At 38.9% G+C, this 24,059-nt stretch overlaps 1 protein-coding gene across 1 annotated transcript in view; it reads right to left on the bottom strand.

Annotated features, from left to right (window-relative positions):
- The window catches only part of ASAH1 (N-acylsphingosine amidohydrolase 1), a 50,571-nt gene that overhangs the window by 22,329 nt on the left and 4,183 nt on the right, over positions 1 to 24,059 (bottom strand). Inside the window, exon 2 of the mRNA XM_047854952.1 lies at positions 3,828 to 3,874. Within this exon, the coding sequence (XP_047710908.1) occupies positions 3,828 to 3,874 (47 nt within the window). The remainder of the gene's footprint in view (positions 1 to 3,827; positions 3,875 to 24,059) is intronic.

Raw genomic sequence — 24,059 nt, 5'->3', positions numbered from 1 at the left:
AACTATGTAAGCCACACTTAAAGACTTTTCTAAAGTGACTGACGATCCCCATAAGCTTGCTATTGAATTTAACCTACTTATTCAAACTTAGCAATCTAGTTTCTCAGATTCATATCCATTAGTCCACATGCTTATTTGTGAGGGCCACACTGGATGAAACTAGCCCACTGGGAACATCCTGAAGGATATTTAGAGAAACAGACTCCTAACTTTTGGCAAGATGCTAGAACACTTGCAAGAAATCCGCACTGAGCAGTGACAGTAGCTTTTCCTAAGACTGTTGATGGGAACAAAATTCAGGCCTGCACACAAAAGCCTGATGTATCTCCTCATGGCTACTATAATAGACTCCAAATTGTTTTCATTTTTTTTATTTTTTAAATGTTTATTTATTTTTGAGAGAGAGGGAGAGACAGAGTGCGAGCAGAGGAGGGGCAGAGAGAGGGAGACACAGAATCCGAAGCAGGCTCCAGGCTCCACACTGTCAGCACAGAGCCTGACCTGGGGCCAGAACTCACGAATCGTGAGATCATGACCTGAGCAGAAGTCGGACACTCAATGGACTGAGCCACCCAGGCATCCCAACTCCAAATTGTTTTTTAAAAAATTCTGGTTTTCTTCTAGATGCTGAATCCACCCAGGTGGCACTGAACTCTATGTTCATTAATGACCTGAAGTGGGATGTTTCTTCTTTAGTTGAAAGGACCAAGATGAAATGGAAAACTACGTTCACTCCAGATTGGACTTGGCAAACCAGGTCACTGGCATGCTAGGTGGGTCACCTGAAAAAAAGACTGCTAAAATTCTCAATTTTCAACTTTGGCAAATGAAGCCTCCTAAACAAAACCCAAAACATCCTAGTTTCTGCTGTTATTGCAATGAGTCAGAGCATTAGAAAAAAGACTGTTAGAAACTTAAGCTCTCCAAGCGCTGTTAGCCCCCTAGGGAGTCTTTCCAATGTCCTCCTAATTCCCCATTATGTGGCCCCGAGGGACTACAGGGGTTTGTCCCGATCCTCCCTCCTAACTGGCCTGGAGAAACCACTTTCCAGACTAGGAACGAATCTCTGTCTGTAGTGATACCAGAGCCACACTCTTGGTGCTGAGTGCCACTGCTGTAAAGCAGCCTCAGCCTCAAGAGCGCCAAAACAGTTCAAGTGGGGGGTGGGGGTCTCTGATAAATCTCAACAGGTTCCCATCTCTGACGCTACTCCCTTTTGTCTAGGCCCTTTGAGAAATAGGCCCCTTTTCTCCTTAGTTCCTCTACCTCTATTCACTTACTGGGCCTGGATTTCTCGCAGAACTATCATGCCAGAATCTCCCTCTCCCCAAAGGGGAAATAATTCTAGAATTGGACAACAGTAATCAAAATAGCCAACCAGGGGGATGCAATGACACTTCCACATCTTTCATTTGCTCCATACCTGACTATAGCTGCATCTAGGGACCCTGATTATTTGTTCCTACCGGATTACCTACCATCCCCGTAATGGGCAAAATCCTTAACTGATATGGGGAGAATCCCAAGTGCACCTCCCCATGAAGATTCAAAGAGATCCCTCAAAACCTCTCTGCAGAATTAATCAGTAGCCTGTAAAGGAAGAAGCCCCTCAAAGCACCAAGCCCTTAATAGATTATAAGGCTCACGGCTTCACTAGTTCCCTGTAATACTCCTATTTTATGTGTAAGAAAATCCAATACCCAAGGATGGAGGTTTGTCCAGGACCTAAGAGCAACAAATACCATTGTTTTCTCTCGGCATCTTGTTGTTCTCAACCCTTCTATGCTACTGATATCCATTCCTAGTGAAAGCAAATTTTTCACAATTTAACGATGCCATGCATTTTTGCATTCTAGCTGGTAGGAATAGCCAGTATCTTTTTGCCCTCACTTGGGAAGAACAGCAGCACACCTGGACAGAAATACCCCAGGGTTCTGCAGAGTCCCTCTTACTTTTCACAAACCTTAAAAGATGACGTGGATGATAGGAAGTTTTCTGAAGGCTCTTCTTTGTTAAAATATGTAGATGATTTCCTTCTCTATACCCCCTTCTCAAACCTATTCACAGGAGACAGCATCCACCTGCTAAAATTTGTGGCCTTAAAGGGATATAAAGTCTCCAAAGTGGGGTGGAGGTGGGGGCGGGGAGCAGTTTGCTCAAATTTAGGTTTGATACTTAGGGCACCTGATCTAAAAGGAAACGTCATTTAGAATGGAATCGGGAGGCAGTTGGGGGAACTCTCCTGCCCTCTCACTTCTCCTCAACTATAGACCCAGCAGGAAGAAAGGAGCCTGGCAAGTTGATAGTATTTTAGGTGCTACTTACTAACCTCATAGGAGGAAGAAAACCTTTCTTCCTCCCCTGGCAACAGCCCAGCCAATGAGGGACTGCCATATCAGCCAATGAGAAGCCACTATACTTCAAACTCCATTTACTCCAATGGCCTTTTTTTGTTTGAACAGCCTTTCCAACTCCCCCCAACCCCACCTGCCACTCCCTGCTCTCCTCTATAAAAGAGTGTTCCCCTCTTTTGCTCTGTAGGCTTGCCTATGGTTTTGCTGTAGCTTGCTTGTAAAGGATTGCAATTCTCTGTTGTTCCCAAATGAACTCCTTTTTGCTGGTAAAATAACTGGCAGATTTATTTCTTTCAATTTTTTTTTAATGTTTATTTATTTTTGAAGGAGAGAGAGAGACAGAGCATGAGCAGGGGAGGGGCAGAGAGAGAGGGAGACAGGGAATTTGAAGCAGGCTCCAGGCTCTGAGCTACCAGCACAGAGCCCTTCGTGGGACTCAAACCCACAAAGTGTGAGATCATGACCTGAGCCAAAGTCAGATGCTTAACCGACTGAGCCACCCAGGCGCCCAGGGCAGATTTATTTCTAACACGTTCAAGTTGTTTACTTCCTTCCCCCACACCCAGCAGGCTACTTTCAGAAAGTAGGAAGACAGGGGGTGCCTGGATGGCTTAGTCAGTTAAACGTCTGACTTTGGCTCAGGTCATGATCTCATGGTCTGTGAGTCAGGCCCCGCGTCGGGCTCTGTGCTGACAGCTAGGAGCCTGGAGTCTCGGATTCTGTGTCTCCCTCTCCTTCTCTGCCCCTCCTCAACTCATGCTCTATCTGTCAAAAATAAATAAACGTTAGAAAAAAAAAAAAAAAGAAAGAAAATAGGACAACAGGGCAAAAAGATTATCCTTCCCTACACCTTTCCCTTTTTTTCCACATTCTGTACCCTGTGGGTGGGTGGGCTATTCCTGGGTCTTTCTCACAGGCTCATTTAGCCACAAAAGATTTGAAAAGGCCATACACCTCGATTAAAAATATAAACATTAAATGCACTAAAATATGACACTGACCCTTCCTTCCCTTATGTTTTTGAATCCTCTGCTGTCTTTGACAGCTTTGATTATCATACCAGGGTTTATTTCTTGAAGGTCTCACATATAAGACTCTATGCTTTTTCCAATATAATCCAGTGGTTCATACTGAGGCACCAAAAAAGTCATCCTCAGCTCTGCACTTGTTGGGATGAGAAAATGCTTAGCGGTACACAGAATTTACTGGAGAATGGAAATTTTTTTTCCTCTGATTTTGATAGGCTAGAAATGGGCATTTTAATCATGGGGTATTTCCATATTTGTCCAGGGTCAAAGGCAAATATGTAATACACAAACTTGAAAAAAATAATTGTCTCAGAAAAAATAAAGGCCTCAGAAGACATCACTTAATTTTTTGTTCATTATTGTCATTTTTATGAGATCATTAATTACATAGAGAAAAATCTCCCTAAAGGTCAAAGTCCATTTTGACCATTTGATATTTACTCACGTTGGTCCAGAGGGAGGATAGGTTGATTTTCTGCAATCTTCTGTCCACTAAAAAAAAAGAAAATTAAGTTTCAGAAAGTCACAAATTGAACAGGCAATTTGAAAAACAGTCAAAAGTCATGGCGACAAAAAACAAGCATGGTTTGCCCTTTTATATCATTTCAATACCTCTTAAAAGTCTTCTCCTCCCATGAAAATTTCTAAAGTCTCAAACTGAAGTACATTTTCAGTCTTAATTCAGTTTGCACTAGTGCTGTAATGTGGCTTCTATGTTGCAAACACACTGAGTAAAGAGGAAATGTAAAAAGTAGATGGACACGTTCATGTCTGATAGGCTGACTTGTGAGGAACAGTGAATTGCCTGACAAAATATGCTACCGCTTGAATTTATGAGCTAACTCCACTGTGATAGAGATTTGCATGGCAAACCAGATTTTCAGGACACACTGCATAGGCCCTTCATAATCTGGCCATAATTTACCTTCTCCAATTCATTTCCTGGCACTCCCCCCACCACGTATAGTCACATGCAACCACATCCTCTGATCGCTCACCTTTCCCTGTCCCAGCATGCTGTTCCTGCTGCCTAACATGCCTTTTTTTCCACCTAGTGAACTCTGGGCTTTAAATTCTAAGATCCAGTTCAAATACTGTCTGTTTTGTGAAGTCTTCCTGTACTTCTCATATGAACACAGCTATCCTCTCCTCTACCTTCCCCATGGCACCGAGCCCAGCTCCATTACTGTAGTTATACACTGCAGTGTAACTACTAATTTTCTCTCTCCATGACCAGATTCTGTGCTCCTTGAGGTGAACGTGGCTCCTATCACTGAGGCCAGTCAGTGAATGAATGAGTGAGACGGTTTCAGGGAGAAGTGTTTTAAGCTCGGTAGCAAAATAAAAGGAGCTCTTAACATAAAATGAGAAAAGTCCACACGGATTTATGATTCTTTTATTACTAATTCAAGATAGCAAGCATGTTTATCTCCTCCTCTCCACAGACCCAATATTGTAAAAGTAAAATAACTTTTTTTATAAAGAAGTACAGGGGCGCCCAGGTGGCTCAGTCAGTTACGCGTCTGACTCAATTTTGGCTCAGGTCATGATCTCACAGTTTGTGGGATCGAGCTCCATGTGGGCTCTGTGCTGACAGTGTGGAGCCCACTTGGGATTCTCTCTGCCCCTCTCCCCCTCTCAAAATAAACATTAAAAAAAAAAGAAGTATAAATCCACAATAAGAGGTGGAATAGGGAAGGGAACTACTAGAACTAAAGTATGAGCTCAGAAAATACACCTGCAGCAAATTTGTGTAGGAATGTACATCTAACATCTTATTTTAACTTTTTTTTTAATTGAAGTATAGTTGATACACAATGTCACATTAGTTTCAGGTGTACAACATAGTGAACCCACAATTCTATACGCTGTGCTATGCTCACCACAAGCTACCATCTGTCGCCATACAAACTATTACAATACCACTAACTATATTCCCTATGTTGTACGTTTCATCCCTATGGCTTATTCATTTCATAATGTCTTAATTTTTTACAGTAAGGACGTATATAATATACCCTGACATTACCTGTGATGCAAACATTAACTTTCTAAATAACTTTACTACAGTATAAGTTTCTCATCAAAGTGCTCAAGTTTTGCCTTGTAATTTTAGACTGAATTCACTAAGAAACAGCAGTGAGCACCAAATGATCAGAAGCTAATCCAATCATTAGAATTTAAACTGTTTCTAAATTACTACAGCATAACATACTAGATAATAAATAATAGCAATTTGATATTGAATTATTATATTATTATATCAATAATGAATTATTATCAAGTTGGCAAAAGCTAATGTCCAAAGCCATTCAATGTTCAGTAACAGTGGTTGACAGTGGTTCTTGTTCGCAAAAATTTTGGCCCGCAGCACAACTTCACCGCTGTTAACCTATCTAACTACTACTAATACAGTAGTTTGGACATTTAGCGTCTATGTCTTATAAAAATAAAAAAAAAATGATAATGGTTAAGTCTACGAAAGCAAAAGAAGTTCATAGTTGATATTACTGGTTTCATTAGCACATGACAGATTCAAATATTTTCCACAAAGTGCCTTTCAACCAGTAATATAATTAATAATCACAAGCCTGAAACAGCTTGCATTTTCACAAGCTTTGAACATCTGTCCAGCTAAGCTTTGTCTCCTCTACACATATTTTTACCATTGTCAATTGTTATACAAAATAGCAGATTCCATTTCAGGTCTTATTGAATTACCAAGTTCTCAAGTTCTTTGAAAGCATCCTTGCCTATAGTTGTTCCATGCAGACTATTCATTTTTCTTTAATTTATAACATTTATTGGGGCGCCTGGGTGGCTCAGTCAGTTAAGCATCTGACTTCAGCTCAGGTCATGATCTCACGGTCCGCGAGTTCGAGCCCTGCGTCGGGCTCTGTGCTGACAGCTCGGAGCCTAGAGCCTGCTTTAGATTCTGTGTTTCCCTCTCTCTCTGCCCCTCCCCCACTCATGCTCTGTCTGTCTCTCTCTCTCTTAAAAATAAACATTAAAAAAAATTTAACATAAAAAATAAAAAATAAATTTATAACATTTATTTAGGCAAAAAAAAATTCCAAAACAAAACTCTATACACACAACATTAACACCTAAGTGATGCCCTGATGTTAATTCAGTTTCAAATTGGCAATGGTGCTTTAATAAATAGCAATAACTGGTCAGTATCAACAACTGGGAATCAATTTGCCTTATTCTTTAATGGATATGGATGTTTCTGTCAAAGTCCTGGAGAACTGTTCTCACCTAAAGGCTAATAGTGCAACACAATTTTTTCAGGATGCATTTCTTCTGCAGCAATCAAATGTGATTTCATTAACTTGCCATTGGGAAATAGTTTTCCTTGCTTTGATAACAGGTGAGCTACTTAAAGACCTACTTTGACTGCAGCCTCATTTGCTTTTTAAAATTTGTAAATAAATTCTGCTGTGATGAGATATTTTGCTTTAAATTGTCTTGTTTTTCTGATCATTTTTTCCTATAAGATAGGAATACTGTGATAAGTGCTTAATCATGCCAAGTTGATGTATATTTTATTCCTTCAGCACAACTCTAGATGTGCTGTCATCTAGTTGAGTGACAAGATAATCCCATTCTCTACTTTGCCTCAAGGACACAACATTTGAAGCCCACTTTTCTTGTTTCGACATGATAGGTTTGCATTGGTAACTTTCTTTTTTTTCCCTAAAGATTAAAATAACACAACACATCGATGGGGCACCTGCGTGGCTCATTTTATTTAAGCATCCGACTCTTGATCTTGGCTTAGGTCATGATCCCACGGTTAGTGGGGTCAAGCCCTGCATCAGGCTTGTGCTGACAGCATGGGGTCTGCTTGGGATTCTCTCTCTCTCTCTCTCTCTCTCTCTCTCTCTCTCTCTCTTCTCTCTCTGTGTCTCTCTCTCTCTCCTTCTGTCCCTCCTTCCCTCCCTCCGTCTCCCTGGTCTGCTTAGGATTCTCTCTCTTTCTCTTTGCCCCTCCCCTGATGGTTTTCTTTCTCTCTCCCTCTCAAAATAAATAAAACACACACACACACACAAAATAATAACAACATGGTGCATTGATACATGTGGCACTTACAATGCTGTTGAGTTCAAAGCGCATGCACGTCACCTAAGTGTGCCAAGCAACCGGGAAAAGCCCCAAGTGCACTGTACCCAGGCTCTGCTAGACCACTCAACTGTTGTAATGCTAAGCAGCCACAGACAGTAAGCAAACAAACAAGTGTGGCTATGTTTCAGGACAACTCTGTTTATGGGCACTGACACGTGAATTCCGTATCATTTGCACATGTCACAAAATATTAATCTTTTGATTTTCCCCTTCCAATTTTTCCAGAAATGTAAAAACCATTCTTAGCTTAAAAAAACAAAACAAAACAAAAAAAACAGGGGGCAGGATGCATTGGGCCAGCTGGCTGCACTCTGCCAGCCACTGCTGTAAAGCATGAACACCTATACAAGCTACCTCTGTTCTTCCTACACTGTTTTTTGTTTCTTTAGAGGAAAACCCTTTGCGGTGGTGTGTGTGAAAAAAAGAAGGAGATGGAGAGAGAGATTGTGTGTGTTTAGTTTTCTGCCCAGTGATAATGCCATATGTGGTTTTGTACGCAGTGGTCAGGATGGCAGTTATTTCCTGTTTACCGACCCCTCAATTTAACTCTACCTTCATCCTCCTTTATTATCTTTATAAGACCCTCCAGAATAATTGCCACTCTGAGCCAGGAGCCTCTTGGCGCTCTCCTTTTCTCACAACAGCTTCTTCTACTTTGTCTCATCAGCCAACACTCCTCCATTCACTACCTACATACCAAAAATTAATTAGAAGTGCCCCAGATGCAGAGTCCTTAAAATCACACATGGACGGACTTCTGCAGTACTTGGCCACATTTAGCTTTCCTATGGCTGCTGTAACAAATTACCACAAACATAATAGCTTAATATAACACAAATTTATCATGTTATAGCTCTGAAGGTCCGAAGTCTAAAATGGGTCTGACGCTCAGAGCTCCCTCAGGGACTCTAAGGCAGAATCTGTTTCCCTGACTTTTCCAGCCTCTAGAGATCTGCATTCTTTGGCTTATGGTCCCTTCCTCCATCTTCAAAGCCAGCAGCACAGCATCTTTCTCTTCTCTGGCCTCCTGCCTCCCTCTTATAAGGACCTCTGTGATTATATTGGGCTCTTCTGAATAATCCAGTATAAAGTCCTCATCTCAAGCTCCTTTACTAAATCATGTCTGTAAAGGCCCCTTTGCCATAAAAAGCACATACTCACAGCTTCTCAGGACCTGGGCATTTTTGGGAAGCTATTATTCATCCCATCCATACAAAAGAAACTGTCAAATATGACATATAGTAAAATCTCAATACAGAGCAGGAACAACATATAAACATTTGCAATCAATGTGGGACACTAATCCTGAATCCCAATAAGCAAAATGCCCATCCTATAAGAATTCAATTCTTCTCATTAGTAGACCTATGTTACAAAAAAATGTATTAACTTGCTAATATATTTTCATCAACAGAAAATTTGTGGCAATACAGAAATTATGTAAGTACCTACATAATATCCTTTATTTGTCTCTTGGCTCAAAATGCCTAAAAGATTTACTTTCTGGCCCTGCACCAAAAAAAAAGTTGAATGACTCCTGCCTGAGAGTAAAGGTCTCCTTTTTTTTTTTTTTTTTTTTTTAATGTTTATTTGTTTTTGAAGGAGAGAGAGAGCATGAGCAGGGAAGGGGCAGTGAGAGAGGAAGACACAGAATCTGAAGCAGGCTCCAGGCTCGGAGCTGTCAGCACAGAGCCTGAAGCAGGGCTCAGACTCATGAGCCGTGAGATGATGACCTGAGCTGGAGTCAGGTGCTTAACCAACGGAGCCACTCAGGTGCCCCTAAAAGCCTCCTATTCTAATATTTAGGCACAAAGAAAACAAATTAAAAACAATCTAACTAAAATATACTCCAATAATTTAAGGAACAGAAAAAAATAAATAATATCAAATAATTACCAGTTTCAATATTCTGATTATTCACAATTTAAGGAACAGAAAAAAAAAGTAATATCAAATAATTACCTGCTTCAACATTCCGATTACTCAAATAGTAACCTCAAGAGAAAGCCAATATATTGTTATATCCATGAAACAAGAGCAGAATGATATGAAAAAAAGGTGACCCTAGTAATTAAAAGCATAACTGCTGAAATAAAAACACAGGAAAGTAAAGGTGAGAAAATCTGTCTTAGAATATAGAAAATATCATACAGAAAATACAGGAAAAATAAAATAAAATAAAACCACAGGAGGAAAAAAAAGATAAATGTTTATAAAATCAATATGTGGGGTCTAACAACTGATTAATAGGATTTCCAGAAAGAGAAAACACAGAAAACAAAGGGGAGGAAATTATGAGTGAAATTATGTAAGAAAATTTTCTAGAGCTGAATGGAGATGTGTCTTTGAAATAAAAACGCCTACTGATCACTCAAAAAGTGACTGAAAAAAAGAACCTTCAGTCAGACACATTACTGTGCTATTTCAGACATAAAGAATAAAGACAAAAAACATAAAAGCCTCTACACCTAAACTGGGGTGTGGGTCCTACAGAAGAATAAAAATAACACTCCCATCAGACTTCTCAACAGCTATATGAATGCTAGAAAAGAGTTATGCCATTATTTCCTTGGGAAGGAATTAATTTCAAACTAGAGTTTTACAGTTCATCAAGCAATGATCAATTTTTATATTTAAATAAAATCTTTGATTTTAAGTCATTGCAAGGACTCAGTTTACCTCCCACACATTATTTCTTAAGTTACCTCAAGACGTATTCTAGGAAAACAAGGAAGTAAACCAAGTAAAAGAAGGAACAGAATCTCAAAATAATGATTCCAACTTACAGAGTGGTAAAGGTGATGGAGGGCTCCAGGATACAGGTGTCTAGAAAGGGGGACTCCATACAGTAAACTGTATGGTTTAAGGGCTGGAAGAACTTGAGGATAAGGAGAGAAGCATAGAACAAAGCATAAGAACAAAAAACAAACAACAACTAGAAACTAAAGGAAGAAACTGTAGCATTGGAAAAATATGGTCCCTATAAAAAGAAACTCAGTAGGTTTCAAGAATAGACACAATAAATACTGAGATAATAAGTCAGAAGCTGAACAATATACAGTGAGGATGGCATAGGTTTGGTTTCTTCTTCTAATGACAAAAAATGAAAATAAAACAATGAGAAACCCCAAGGGAAAAAATTTGTACAAAAATGCCATGGCATAAACATGAAGCAAACTAAAATGTGGCATGAATATGAATATTTGGCAGAAAGTATAGTTGAATATACTTTCAGTGCCATTAGAGTTTTGGCTTCCGAATTATAGAGAAGGAAATGAAATCACAGCACACTAGGCAATAACCAATATTTACAGGTCATACTTCTTTAAACTGTTTACTATTTCCATTTTTTAAAAGGAGATATACAAAGAATGGATGACTCAATTACAGTTACAATTATGTTATTAATGTTTACTATGCAAGAATAAAAGTATATAGAACTGAAGAAGGGAGAAAAAAGTTAGAGGGGTCAAGGATGTCCATGTGTACCACTTGAATACTGTGCTACAGTATCTAGCCAGAGCAAGTAGGCAGGAAAATAAAAAGAATTCATACTGAAAAAGAAGTAAAATGGTCTCATTTTCAGATGATGTAATCCACAGAAATCCTAAGGAATCCACTAAAATTTAAAAAAAATAATAATAAATTAATTCAACAAGTCTGAAGTATACAAGACCAATGTACAAAAATTAATCCCATAAATAGCAATGAACAAACTGAAAATGAAATTAGGAAAACAGTTCTACTTAAAATAGTATAAAAAAGAATACAGTACTTAGCAGTAAATTTAACCAAAGAAGTGCAAGACTTGCACACTGGAAACTATAAAATATTGTAAAAAGAAATTAAAGACCTAAATAAATGGAAAGACATACATGTTTATAAACTGGAAGACTTAATATTGTTAAGATGGCAATGCTCCTTAAACAGATCCACAGATTTGATGCAATACCTATTAAAATCCCAGCTGGCTTCTTTGCAGGAAGACAAGTGATCCTAAAATTCATATGAAAATTCAAGGGACCTATAATAGCCAAAACAGTCTTGAAAAAGACGAACCAAGTTGGAGGACTAACACTTCCTGATTTTAAACTCACTGTTAAAGCAACAGTAATCAAGACATTGCAGTATCAGTATAAAGACAGATAAATCAATGGAAGGGAATTCAGAGTCCAAGAAATAAACCCTCACATTTATGCCAATGGCAAAACTTAGAAATATATATATATCTTACAGCTTAGTGAGAAAAAGACAACATAATTAAAAATAGGCAAAAGATCTGAAGAGACATTTCTCCAAAGAAAATATAAGTCAACAAACACATGAAAAGATGCTAAACAATAGGGAATATTGTAATAGTCAATAGGGAACAATAGTCAGTAGGGAAATGCAAATCAAAACCACAGTGAGGTACCACTTCACATCCACTAAGATAGCAATACTACTACTACTACTACTACTACTAAAACAAGTGTTGGCATGGATGTAGACAAATTGGGACCCTCATACAGCGCTGGTGGGAGAGTAAAATAATGCAGCTGCTTTGGAAAACCGACTGGCACTTCCTCAGTTAAACATATAGTTATCATGTGATCCAGTTAATTCTGCTCCTATGTATAAAGTGAAAAAATATGAAAACGTGTACATGCAAAAAAACCATACACAAATACAAATGTTCACAGCAGCATTACAACAGGCAAAATGGAAACAACCCAAATGTCCATTAACTGATGGATGGATGATCAAAATGTAGTGTATCCATACAATGGAAATTATTCACTCATAAAAAAGAAATGAAGTACTGATACATGCTACAATGTGAATGACCCTTGAAAACATCATGCTAAGTCAAAGATGCGAGTCACAAAGGACCACATATTTTATGATCCCCTTTACATAAATGTCAAGAAAGGGCAAATCTATGGACAGAAATTATGTAAGTGGTTGCCTAGGGCTGAGGGGTAGGTTTCAGGGTCAGGGCTAAGGGATAAGGTTTCCTTACCTTAGGGATGATGAAAATGTTCTAAAACTATCTGGAGAGATAGTTGCACAATTTTGTAAATATGCTGAAGCCATTAAATCATATACTTTTAGGGGGTGAATTGCATGGTATGTCAGTTATATGTCAAAACTTAAAGAAAGAAAGGTGCATGGAAAATGGTTGAAGGTAAGCTAAACTTTTATGCATCACTGAAGTATTAGAGTAGACAATGTCTAAAGCTGAGTGAGACAAATTGAGCACAACCATATCAAAGTCATATTCATAAAGATAATCAGGAGAGATTCAAAACTTTTTGCCCCCAATATGACACAAACATCAATTAATCAAAAAAGACAGCTGCAAACTACTAGTGTGATAGTAGACATAGGTTCTGGCTAAATGTCACCTGAGTATTAACAGTTAAAAGTGTTTGCTTCTAGGGAAGGGAATGGAAAAAATCAAGAAGACTGTTGATTTTCATCATAAGCCTATCTACATCATTTGATTTTCTTGGACTATATGCTTTGGTAGAAATTTTAAAACATTAAATTCAAAATTACATGATTCTGAGGTGCCTGGGTGGTTCAGACGGTTAAGTGTCTGACCCTTGGTTTTGGCTCAGGTCATGATCTCATGGTTCATGGGTTCAAGCCCCACATTGGGCTCTGCAATGACAATGTGGAGCCTGCTTGGGATTCAATCTCTCTCTCTCTCTCTTTGTCCCTTCCGCTCTTGCTCTCTCAAAATAAATATACTTAAAAAAATAATAATGTTTCATTTACATGATGTGGAATATTTTCAAAGAATGAGTCTCTGACATTGTTTTTTAGTGTTTTAAAGCATCATTATCTAAAATTATTTTAAAATAACAACTTACAGAGCAAGCACAGGAAGATGGTGGCAGAGTGGAAGGACCCTAGGCTTTCCTCATCCCACAAATACAACTAGATAACTATCAAATCATCCTAAATGCCTCAGAAATCAACCTGAAAAGTGGCAGAAAATACTACTCAGGTAAAGGTAGAGAAGAGGCCACATTGAAGAAGGCAGGAAGTGCAGAGATGTGCAGTATGGGAGAAAAACAGATGGTGGCTGTTGCAGTGGGGAGGGAGCCAAGGTCATAGAGAAGGGCAAGTGAGAAACTAGCACACAGGGGAGCACATGGCAAGACAAAATTCCCACAGCAATAGACTTAGAAAGCAAGAGGGGCCAAATTTTTTGACTTCTGGCAAGCAGTGGGGCTTAAAACCTGGAGTTTTAAGGGTCAGTAGGCTTGGCTGGGATACACCCCAGAGGGCATTGTGCTGCTCTTGGACAGAAAGCAGGTAAACAATCTGCAGAAACTGTGTAGAAATAGCGATGTGAAGAGTGCCTGGGGCACACAGTATGGGGATTATTCACTCATGTAGGAGGATGTCCCAGAGAGACAGCATTCACAGAGACCCCTCTAGGAACAAAGGAATCGACTGTCACTATTCCCTCCCCTGACCCTCAGCATAAGCACAGGACCACCTGCAGGAACGAGCACCACTCCCACACTTACTGCCTAAGGTGCTTAAACCAAGCCTTGATCCCACACACCAGTGGAACTGCCCCTCCTAATAAGCTTGCCTCAGTCTCAACACAGTGGAGCCCTTCCCCCAGAACACTGGCTCAACCTCCTGCTCACACTGCGTCTTCCAAAGTGGGAGTTTTGCAGAGCTTCTGCTCCAACAGGGGTGGCAAAAGGTCTCATTTCACAGGTCAGAGCACACCTAGTCAAAATGTGCGACATTCAGACCAGGGACCAAACACTGCCCACAACAGGCAAAGAGAGCCTCTGTAGACAACTGGTCTCACAGATAAACTGTCCAGGACACCAGAAACAGAGCATAGGCAGCACACACTAGAGATACTCCAGGAAGCACCAGGCCCTGGAGAACAGAGGACACCATACGGCAGGGCACTGTAGGACCTCTTCTTCATAAGGCCATTATCCTCAAGAATAGGGGATATAGCTGACTTTCCTAACACACAGCAACAGGCACAGACACTTGGACAAAATGGAAGACAGAGAAATTTATCCCAAATGAAAGAAAAGGACAAGACCTCAGCCGGAGATCTAAGTGGAACACATATAAAGTAACATGCCTGATAGAGAATTTAAAGTAACAATCATCAGGACACTCAGTGGACTTTAGAAAAGAGTGAAAGACATGAATGAGACCCTTAACACAGAGATAAGGAATAATATAGCAGAGATAAAGGGTATAGCAAATGAAATGAGAGACATGTTAATTAAATGAACAGCAGGATGGAAGAAGCAGAGGAATGAATTAGTGATCTAGAAAACAGTAATGGAAAATAATCGAGATGAACAAAAGAGAGACAAAATATGCAACACTAGAAAAGATTTAGGGAACACAGTGATTTCATCAAGTGTAATAACATTCATGTTATAGGACTCCTAAAAGAAGAGTGAGAAAAGGGGCTAGAAAACTGACTTGAAGAAATAATAGCTAAAAACTTCCTAGTCTGGAGAAGGAAACAGATGTCTAGATCCAGGGGGTACAAAGAAACTCCTATCAAAATCAACAAATGCAGGGGCACCTGGTGGCTCAGTCACTTAAGTGTCTGACTTAGGCTCAGATCATGTTCTCACAGTTCATGAGTTTGAGCCCCACTTTGGGCTCTGTGCTGACAGCTCAGAGTCTGCAGCCTGATTTGGATTCTGTGTGTGTCTCTCTCTGCCCTTCCCCTGCTTGCACTCTCTTCTCTCTCTCAAAAATAAACATTAAATTTTTTTTTAAATCAACAAAAGCAGACCCATTCCAAGACTATTTATAATTAAATTGGCAAAATTTAGTGATAAAACAATTTTAAAGCATGAAGATAAAACAAGGCAGTAACTTACAAAGGAAAACCTATAAGGCTAGCAGGAGATTTTTCAGCAGAAACTTTCCAAGTAAGAAGGAAGTGGCAGGATATATTCAAAGTGCTGAATGGGAAAAATCTGCAGCCAAGAATACTCTAACCAGCAAGGCTATCACTCAGCTAGGAGGAGAGGTAAAAAGTGTTTCCCAAACAAAAACTCAAAGAATGTGTGACCATTAAGCCAGCCCTGCAAGAAACATTAGAGGGGATTCTTTGAGTGGACAGAAGAGACCAAAAGTGACAGTATAAAGGTAGGAAACATGAAAACAGTAAAAAGTAATATTTCTGTATAAAAATCAGTCAAGGAACTCACAAAGTAAAAGGACATAAGACATAACATATATCTAAAACATGGGTTAGAGAGGATTAAGGAATGGGTTCAAACACAAATGACCAACAATTTAATATAGACTGCTATATTCAGATGTGGTTATATACAAATCTAACAGTAATTATATATCAAAACCCACTAATAAACATGCAAAGAACAAGGAGAAAGAAATCCAAATATACCACTAAGAAAATCAGGAAACCACGAAAGACAGAAACACAAAGAAAGGATCAGAGAAAATCTTCTGAAACAACCACAAGACAAATAATAAAATGACAATACATACATATTATCAAATACTTTGAATGTAAATAGATTAAATGCTTCAATTATAAGACATAGGGTAATTAAAAAAACAAGATAAAAAAACAGGAATGGATAAAAATGGATAAAGAAACAAGAAACAAGATCCATCTATATACTGGCTACAACAAACTCGTTTTAAACTTAACAACAAGTACAGATTGAAAGTAAGGGCATGGAAGAGCACCTGGTGGCTAAGTCGGTTAAGTGTCTGGTTCTTGATTTCAGTTCAGGTCACAATCTCATGGCTCATGGGATCAAGCCCTGTGTCAGGCTCTGCTTTGACAGCATGGAGCCTGCTTGGGATTCTCTTATCTCTGCCCTTCCCCTGCTTGTGCTCTGTCTCTCTCTCTCTCTCTCTCTCAAAATAAATACATTTTTTTTTAAATTAGAAAGGGCATGGAGAAATATCTATCATGCAAATGGACGTCAAAAGAAAGCCAGAATAGCAATACTAATATCAGATAAACTAGACTTTATTTTATTTTATTAAAAAAAATTTTTTTAAACGTTTATTTATTTTTGAGACAGAGAGAGACAGAGCATGAACGGGGGAGGGTCAGAGAGACAGAGGGAGACACAGAATCAGAAACAGGCTCCAGACTCTGAGCTGTCAGCACAGAGCCCAATGTGGGTCTTGAACTCATGAACCGCGAGATCATGACCTGAGCCGAAGTTGGACACTTACTCGACTGAGCCACCCAGGTGCCTCTAGACTTTATTTTTTTAAATTTTATTTGTTTAATTATTTTTAATGTTTATTTCTGAGACAGAGACAGAGCATGAGTGGGGGAGGGGCAGAGTGAGAGGGAGACACAGAATCAGAAGCAGGCGCCATGCTCTGAGCTGTCAGCGCAGAGCCTGATGCGGGGCTCGAACTCACCAACTGTGAGATCATGACCTGAGCTGAAGTCGGTCGCCCAACCGACTGAGCCATCCAGGTGCCCCACAAACTAGACTTTAAAAGAAGACTATAACAAGAGACAAAGAAGGGCACTACATAATCATAAAGGAGACAATCCAACAAGAAGATATAACATTATACATATTTATGCACCCAAAAATATAAAACAGTTAATAACAAACGTAAAGGAACTAATCTATCGATTAGTTTAGGGATACAATAATAGTACGGGACTTCAACACCCCATTTATGTCAAGGGACAGATCATGTAAACAGAAAATCAACCAGTAAACAACAGCTTTGAATGACATGCTGGAAGAGATGGATTTAACAGATATATTCAGAACATTCCATCCTAAAACAGCAGAACACATATTCTTTTCTAGTGCACAAGGAACATTCTCCAGAACAGATCACATTTTAGCCCATAAAACAAGCCTCAACAAATTCAAAAAGATTGAGGTCATATCATGCATCTTTTCTGACCATAACACTATGAATCTAGTAGTCAACTATAAGAAAAAAATCTAGAAAGACCACAACAAACACATGTAGGTTAAATAAGATGCTACTAAACAATGAATGTGTCAGCCATGAAATAAAAGAAAAAAAAATTACATAGAAACAAATGAAAATGAAAACACATTAGTCCAAAACCTCTGGGATGCAGCAAAAGTGGTTCTAAGTGGAAGTTTATAGGAATACAGGCCTACCTCAAGAACAAGAAAAATCTCTAACAAAGTAATCTTTCACCTAAAGGAGCATAAAAAAGAATAAACAAAACCTAAAATCAACATAAGGAAGGAAATAATAAAGATTAGAGCAGAAATCAATGAGACAGAAACTAAAAAAACAAAATAAAACAACAACAACAACAAAACAATAGAACAGATCAATGAAACCAGGAGCTACTTCTTTGAAATAATCAATAACACTGACAAACCTCTAACCAGACCTATTAAGAAAAATAGATAAATAACTCAAATTAATAAAATCACAAATGATATAAGTGAAATAACAACCAACGCCACAGAAATACAATTATAGAAGATTATGAAAAATTATATGCCAACAAACTGGACAACCTAGAAAAAAGTGGATAAATTCTTAGAAACATACAAACTACCAAAACTGAGATACAAAGAAACAGAAAATTTGAGCAGACAGCAAAGAAACTGAGTCAGTAATCAAAAAATTCCCAGCACCAAAAGTCCAGGGCCAGAAGGCTTCACAGGTGAATTCTACCAAAACAAAAGGGGAAGGAAAACTTTCACATTCACTCTAAGAGGCCAGCATTACCCTAGTATCAAAACCAGATGGGGCGCCTGGGTGGCTCAGTCAGTTGAGCGTCCGACTTCGGCTGGGGTCATGATCTCACGGCTCGTGAGTTTGAGACCCGCATCAGGCTCTGGGCTGACAGCTCAGAGCCTGGAGACTGCTTCAGATTCTGTGTCTCCCTCTCTCTCTGCACCTAATCCACTCTCATTCTGTCTCTGTCTCTCTCAAAAATAAATAAACATTAAAAAAAAAATTTTTTTTTAAAAACCAGACACTACAAAAAAAAAGAAATACAGGTCACTATCCATGATGAACACAGATGCAAAAATCCTCAACAATAAATATACTCATAAGCTAGATCTGACAATTCGTTAAAAAAAAAAATCATTCACCATGATCAAGTAGGATTTATTCCTGTGTTAAATGGATAGTTCAATATTCACGAATCAGTCAATATGATACATTACATCAATAAGAAAAAGAGAAAAAGATTATTTCAATAGACAAAGGAAAGCATTTGACAAAGCACAACATCCATCCATGATAAAGACCCTCAACAAAATAGGTTTAGAGGGAACATACCTCAATATAATAAAGGTTATATATGAAAAACCCACAGGTAACATCATCCTTAATGGGCAAAAACTGATAGCTTTCCCCTTAAGGTTAGGAATGAGACAAGCACCACATTTATTCAACACAGCATCAGCCACAAATGTCAGACAACAAAAAGAAAAATAAAAAGGCACCCAAATTGGTAAAAAAAAAAAAAAAAAAAAAAAAAAAAAAGAAAGAAAGAAAAAAAACAGAAAAAAGTAAAACTTTCACTACGTACAGGTGCCATGACACTATATATAGAAAACCCTAAAGACTCCACCAAAAAACTGCTAGAATGGATAAATGAATTCAGTAAAGTCACAGGATACATAATCAATCTATAGAAATCTGTTGCATTTCTACACCCCATTAATGAAGCAAAAAGAAAAACTAAGAAAACAATCCCATTTAAAAGTGCACCCAAAATAATAAGATACCTAGGACTAAAACTAATGTACTCTGAAAACTATTAAACACTTACGAAAGAAACTGACGAGGATACAAAGAAATGGAAAGACATTACATGCTTATGATTGGAAGAACAAATACTGTTAAAAGGTCTATACTACTCAAAGCAATCTACACATTTAATGAAATCCCTATCAAAATAGCAACAGTATTTTTCACAGAACTAGAACAAAGGATTCTAAAATTTGTATGGAGTTACCAAAGACCCTGAAAGCAGTCATGAAAAAGAAAAGCTGGAGGCATACAATCCTGGACTTTAGCCTGTACTACAAAGCTATAATCATCAAGACAGTATGGTACTGGCACAAAAACAGACACATAGATCAATGGAACAAATTAGACAACCCAGAATTAAACCCAAAACTCTATGGTCAACTAATCCTTGACAAAGCAGGAAAGAATATCCAATGTAAAAAAGACAGTCTCTCCAGCAAATCGTGTTGGGAAAACTGGACAGGGACATGCACAAGAATGAACCTGGACCACTTTCTTACACCATACACAAAAATAAACTCAAAATGGATGAAAGACCTAAATGTAAGACAGGAAATCATCAAAATCCTAGAGGGGAAAACAGGCAACAATCTCTTTGACCTCAACCACAGCAACTCCTTACTAGACATGTCTCCTGAGGCAAGGGAAACAAAAATGAACTACTGGGACCTTGTCAAGATAAAAAGCGTCTGTACAGTGAAGGAAACAATCAGCAAAACTAAAAGACAACCTTCGGAATAGGAGTAGATATTTTCAAATGACATATCCAAAAAATAGCTTATACAACTCAATACCCAAAAACAACCTAATTAAGAGATGGTCAGAAGAAGTCAACAGACACTTCTAAGATGATATCCAGACGGCCAATAGATACATGACAAGAAGTTCAACATAACTCATCAACAGGGAAATGCAAATCAAAACCACAATGAGGTATCACCTCACACCTGTCAGAATGGTTAAAATCAACAACAAAGAAACAACAGGTGCTGGCAAGGATGCGGAGAAAAAAGAACTCTCCTGCACTGTTGGTGGGAATGCATACTGGTGCAGCCACTCTGGAAAACAATATGGAGATTCCTCAAGAAGTTAAAAATAGAACTACCCTATGCTCCAGTAATTCCACTACTGGGTATTTACCCACAGATAACAAAAATACTAAATCAAAGGGATACATACACCCCAATGTTTACAGCAGCATTATTTATAAGACATGGAAGCAGCCCAAGGGTCCATCAATTGATGAATGGTAAATGAAGATGTGGTAATATATATGTAACAGAATATTGTTCAGCCATAAAAACAGACTCTTGCCATTTGCAATGACATGGATGGATAAACCTAGAGTATAATGCTAAGCATAGTCAGAGAAAAACAAAATACCATATGATTTCATTCATATGTGGAATTTAAAGAACAAAACAAACAAGCAAAGGAGAAACAAGGGAAAGGCTCAAACCAAGAAACAAACTCTTAGTTATAGAGAGCAAATGGATGGTTACTGGAGGGGATATGGATCAAGGAGGACACTTGTGATGGGCACCAGGTGATGTATGGAAGTGTTGAATCACTGTGTTGTACCCTGAAACTAACATTATATTGTGTTAAGTAACTGGAATTACAAACAATGACAACATTATATAACTGCACTGAGGGCACGTCACTCACCAGTCCTTCTCTAGCAAAGTCAGAAAAGGACACCAAAAAGTAGCACTCTGCCTAAAGTCTTCAGTTGCAACTATGAATTTTCCAAACATATCATTGCATAAGGGTAATTATTAACTTTAGAAATGCAGCTCTTACTTCATTCTAACTTATTCACCATAAGATTCTCCTAAATATCACAACTTTTGGTTAGTTTAAAATGTGATTTGATTCATAAAAATCCAATGTAAGCCCTTTTACCGAATTTCAAGTTATCAGGAACTTTAGGTTCATGTTCTGGATGCAAGGCCCATCTCCACCCGTGACGGAAGGTTACACAGGTGAAGACAGAGCCAGTCTCCAAAGCCCCGGCCCAGCTTCCGCCCCCCACTCCCTGCTCTCTCTCACATAGTTTCCCACAGAGATAGCAATAAAACCAATGCCTCAATTTAATTCCTAATAGTGAACAATCTAAATTCCCTTCAGGGCTTTTAACGATCACTAGAATCGACTCGGCAAGTAGTGCAATGTAATAATGCTCATCTCTCCCTAATAATACTATCTGCATGAGCTAGGTGGAAAAGCCAATATAAAAAATCCAACTACAAGGTATATTTCTTAGGAGACAATGTGAGGAAAGTTAAAAGTGCTCTATCAAGTCCAGGAGAGAAATCAACCTGCTCCAGAGGTGAGAGCAGTCTCCCCATAATATATGTGGGACCTTGAGGACAATAAAACATTGTATTAGGATAATCCTGGCAGCAAAAAATAAACATGAAGTACAGACATGACATCTACATAAACTCGGGCTGAAAGAGTTAAAGTTAAATGTGAATGAAATTTTTTAACGCATCAGCTCAAGACCAGAGTATTTCAGGTGCTCAGAAGGTATTAACACCGAAGTCATGTTAAACAAAAAGGTTAGATTTGGGGGTGGAGTAGAGACAGCTGTATCCTCACCTTCAAGGGAGATTTCCACAAGGGAAGACCACTTCAAAATCTATGTAGAGACTTGAAATGGAATTACAATAATCTCATCTGTTATATAAAGTTTCTTACTATCACCAAAATTAACTATACATAGTTTAAATAATAGACATCCTTATCAAGGTAGGTAAATATTTAAATTTTATTTATTTAAATTTTATTAATAGGTGACAGGTAAAGATTACAACTAGGGGATAGGTAGAGGTGCTATTTGGTTGGCCTGGCATATTGTGCTGCACTTTACCATAGGGGAAAAAAATACAACCAACTTAGAATCTCAATCTCTCTCACTTGCTCTCTCTCATTTTTGCTTCCTAGCACCAGAGGAAATGGTGGAAATCTCTGGAAAGTGTTTTGTCAACACTTTCTGGGTCAGTGAATTCTCTGATTATTCTAGTTATTTGATAGGAACTTGAACCTCTTTGAAATTAAACAACCTTTATGTCCTCCCCACTCATAAAGAAAACTTACAGAGCTACTGGACACACTATTATTTAGGAAAACAACATAGAAAGTGAAAATTCTTCCATTAGCAACTCAAATGCTCCATGCCTAAAAGGAATGACCTAACTCATCCAGGTCCTCAAAATATTTGAGTCCTGCAGAATCAGCGAGACGAACCAGTCCACGAACTGGGTGCTTCTGAGAGTCTACAAAAAAGTTCAGAAAGTCCTCGTGCACATGTCTTATTCACATACTCAGAAAAAGACAATGAAGGGTAACTCGAAGAAATTATGTAACTCACACCAGTGTTCACACCATCAGAAAAGAAGTCGAACAATTCTAGCCAGACAATTTTAATTCTTTAATTTACCAACAACAATTTTCTAAGATTTGTTTCTTAAAATGTTCTCTGTGTACCACAGAGCAGACACTTAGCTACTGAGTAAGGCATATTTCTTGCATATGTAACAAACTCAAATGGGCAAGCAAAACTTACTTGTTTTCTCACCTTTGATGGCATGGCACTCCGTTAAACTAGGAACATTCAGGTGAAAGGAAGGGGAATAAACCTTCCACGAGGGCTAGGACCCTTATACCTATCACTAACCCGTTCCCAGCATCCGGAACAGAATCTGGCACACAGTAGGCATGCAGTATTTGCTGGCTAAGAGAAGAGATTGCACCTGTGTGTTCCTTCCTTTGGCGTACTGGGGGAACACAGACACAGTACAGTAATATTGGCCAGGCCAGAAGGTGTGTATGTGGTTTGTGGAAACTTTGTGAAAATCATTGCCAAAAGCTGACCTAGTAGCTCACGTCAACAATGTTATTAATCATACGAGAAGTTCATGCATAAAAACAAGTTTGATCTAGGGGCGCCTGGGCGGCTCAGTCGGTTAAGGGTCCGACTCTTGATTTAGCTCAGGTCATGATCTCACAGTTTGTGGGATCGAGTCCCACACTGGGCTCTATGCTCACAGTGCAGAGCCTGTTTGCGATTCTCTCTCTCCACCTCTCTCTGTCCCTTCCTCTCCTTCTCCTTCTCCCTCTCTCTCTCGAAATAAATAAACATTAAAAAATAAAAATAAATAAATTTGATCCAACAATTAAGTACTGGGCCATTGGGTTTCACTTTCACACAGTTTCGGAATCTGCTCGCATTTATTACTGACAACAGTCATCTCTCCCATGCTGATTCCTTTCCTTCTCATCACTCCTCAGCCCAACTGCAAGCTATCTTCTGCTCCCAACACCGCTCAGGCCAAGTGACCAATCTCCTCCAACTGCCAAATATAACGGACACCTGACATCTCAGTGGCATCCTGCACAGGGAGACCACTATCCACTCTCTCCTCTGAGCCTCCCCAAGACTCATCTTCCCACTGTGGCTGCTGCTTCACCTTTGCCATCTCTTCTCTACTTGACACATGTATGTGTGCAGGTGCCCTGACCCCTGCTTAGTCCTCTTCTTTTCTGTGTCACCTTTCTGCTCAACGTTCACTTGCTCCTAAGGCTTCAAGTGATAAGCCTGGGACTCCCAATCTCCCTCTTCTGAGCTTCAGTCCCAAAGGCCTGCTGGATACCCTAGAGCCACAGGAAATGCTACAAAACCAGAATGAAAACAATCTTCATTCTTCCAACCCCAGCTTTCCCCGTCCTGTGCTTCCTGGCAGTGATGCCGCCATTCAGCCGATTGAGCACTTGA

The sequence above is a fragment of the Prionailurus viverrinus genome, chromosome B1 (assembly GCF_022837055.1).
Source record: "Prionailurus viverrinus isolate Anna chromosome B1, UM_Priviv_1.0, whole genome shotgun sequence".
NCBI lineage: Eukaryota > Metazoa > Chordata > Mammalia > Carnivora > Felidae > Prionailurus > Prionailurus viverrinus.
The sequence above is the reverse complement of the archived record's forward strand: the minus strand, read 5'-3'. Positions and strand labels throughout refer to the sequence as shown.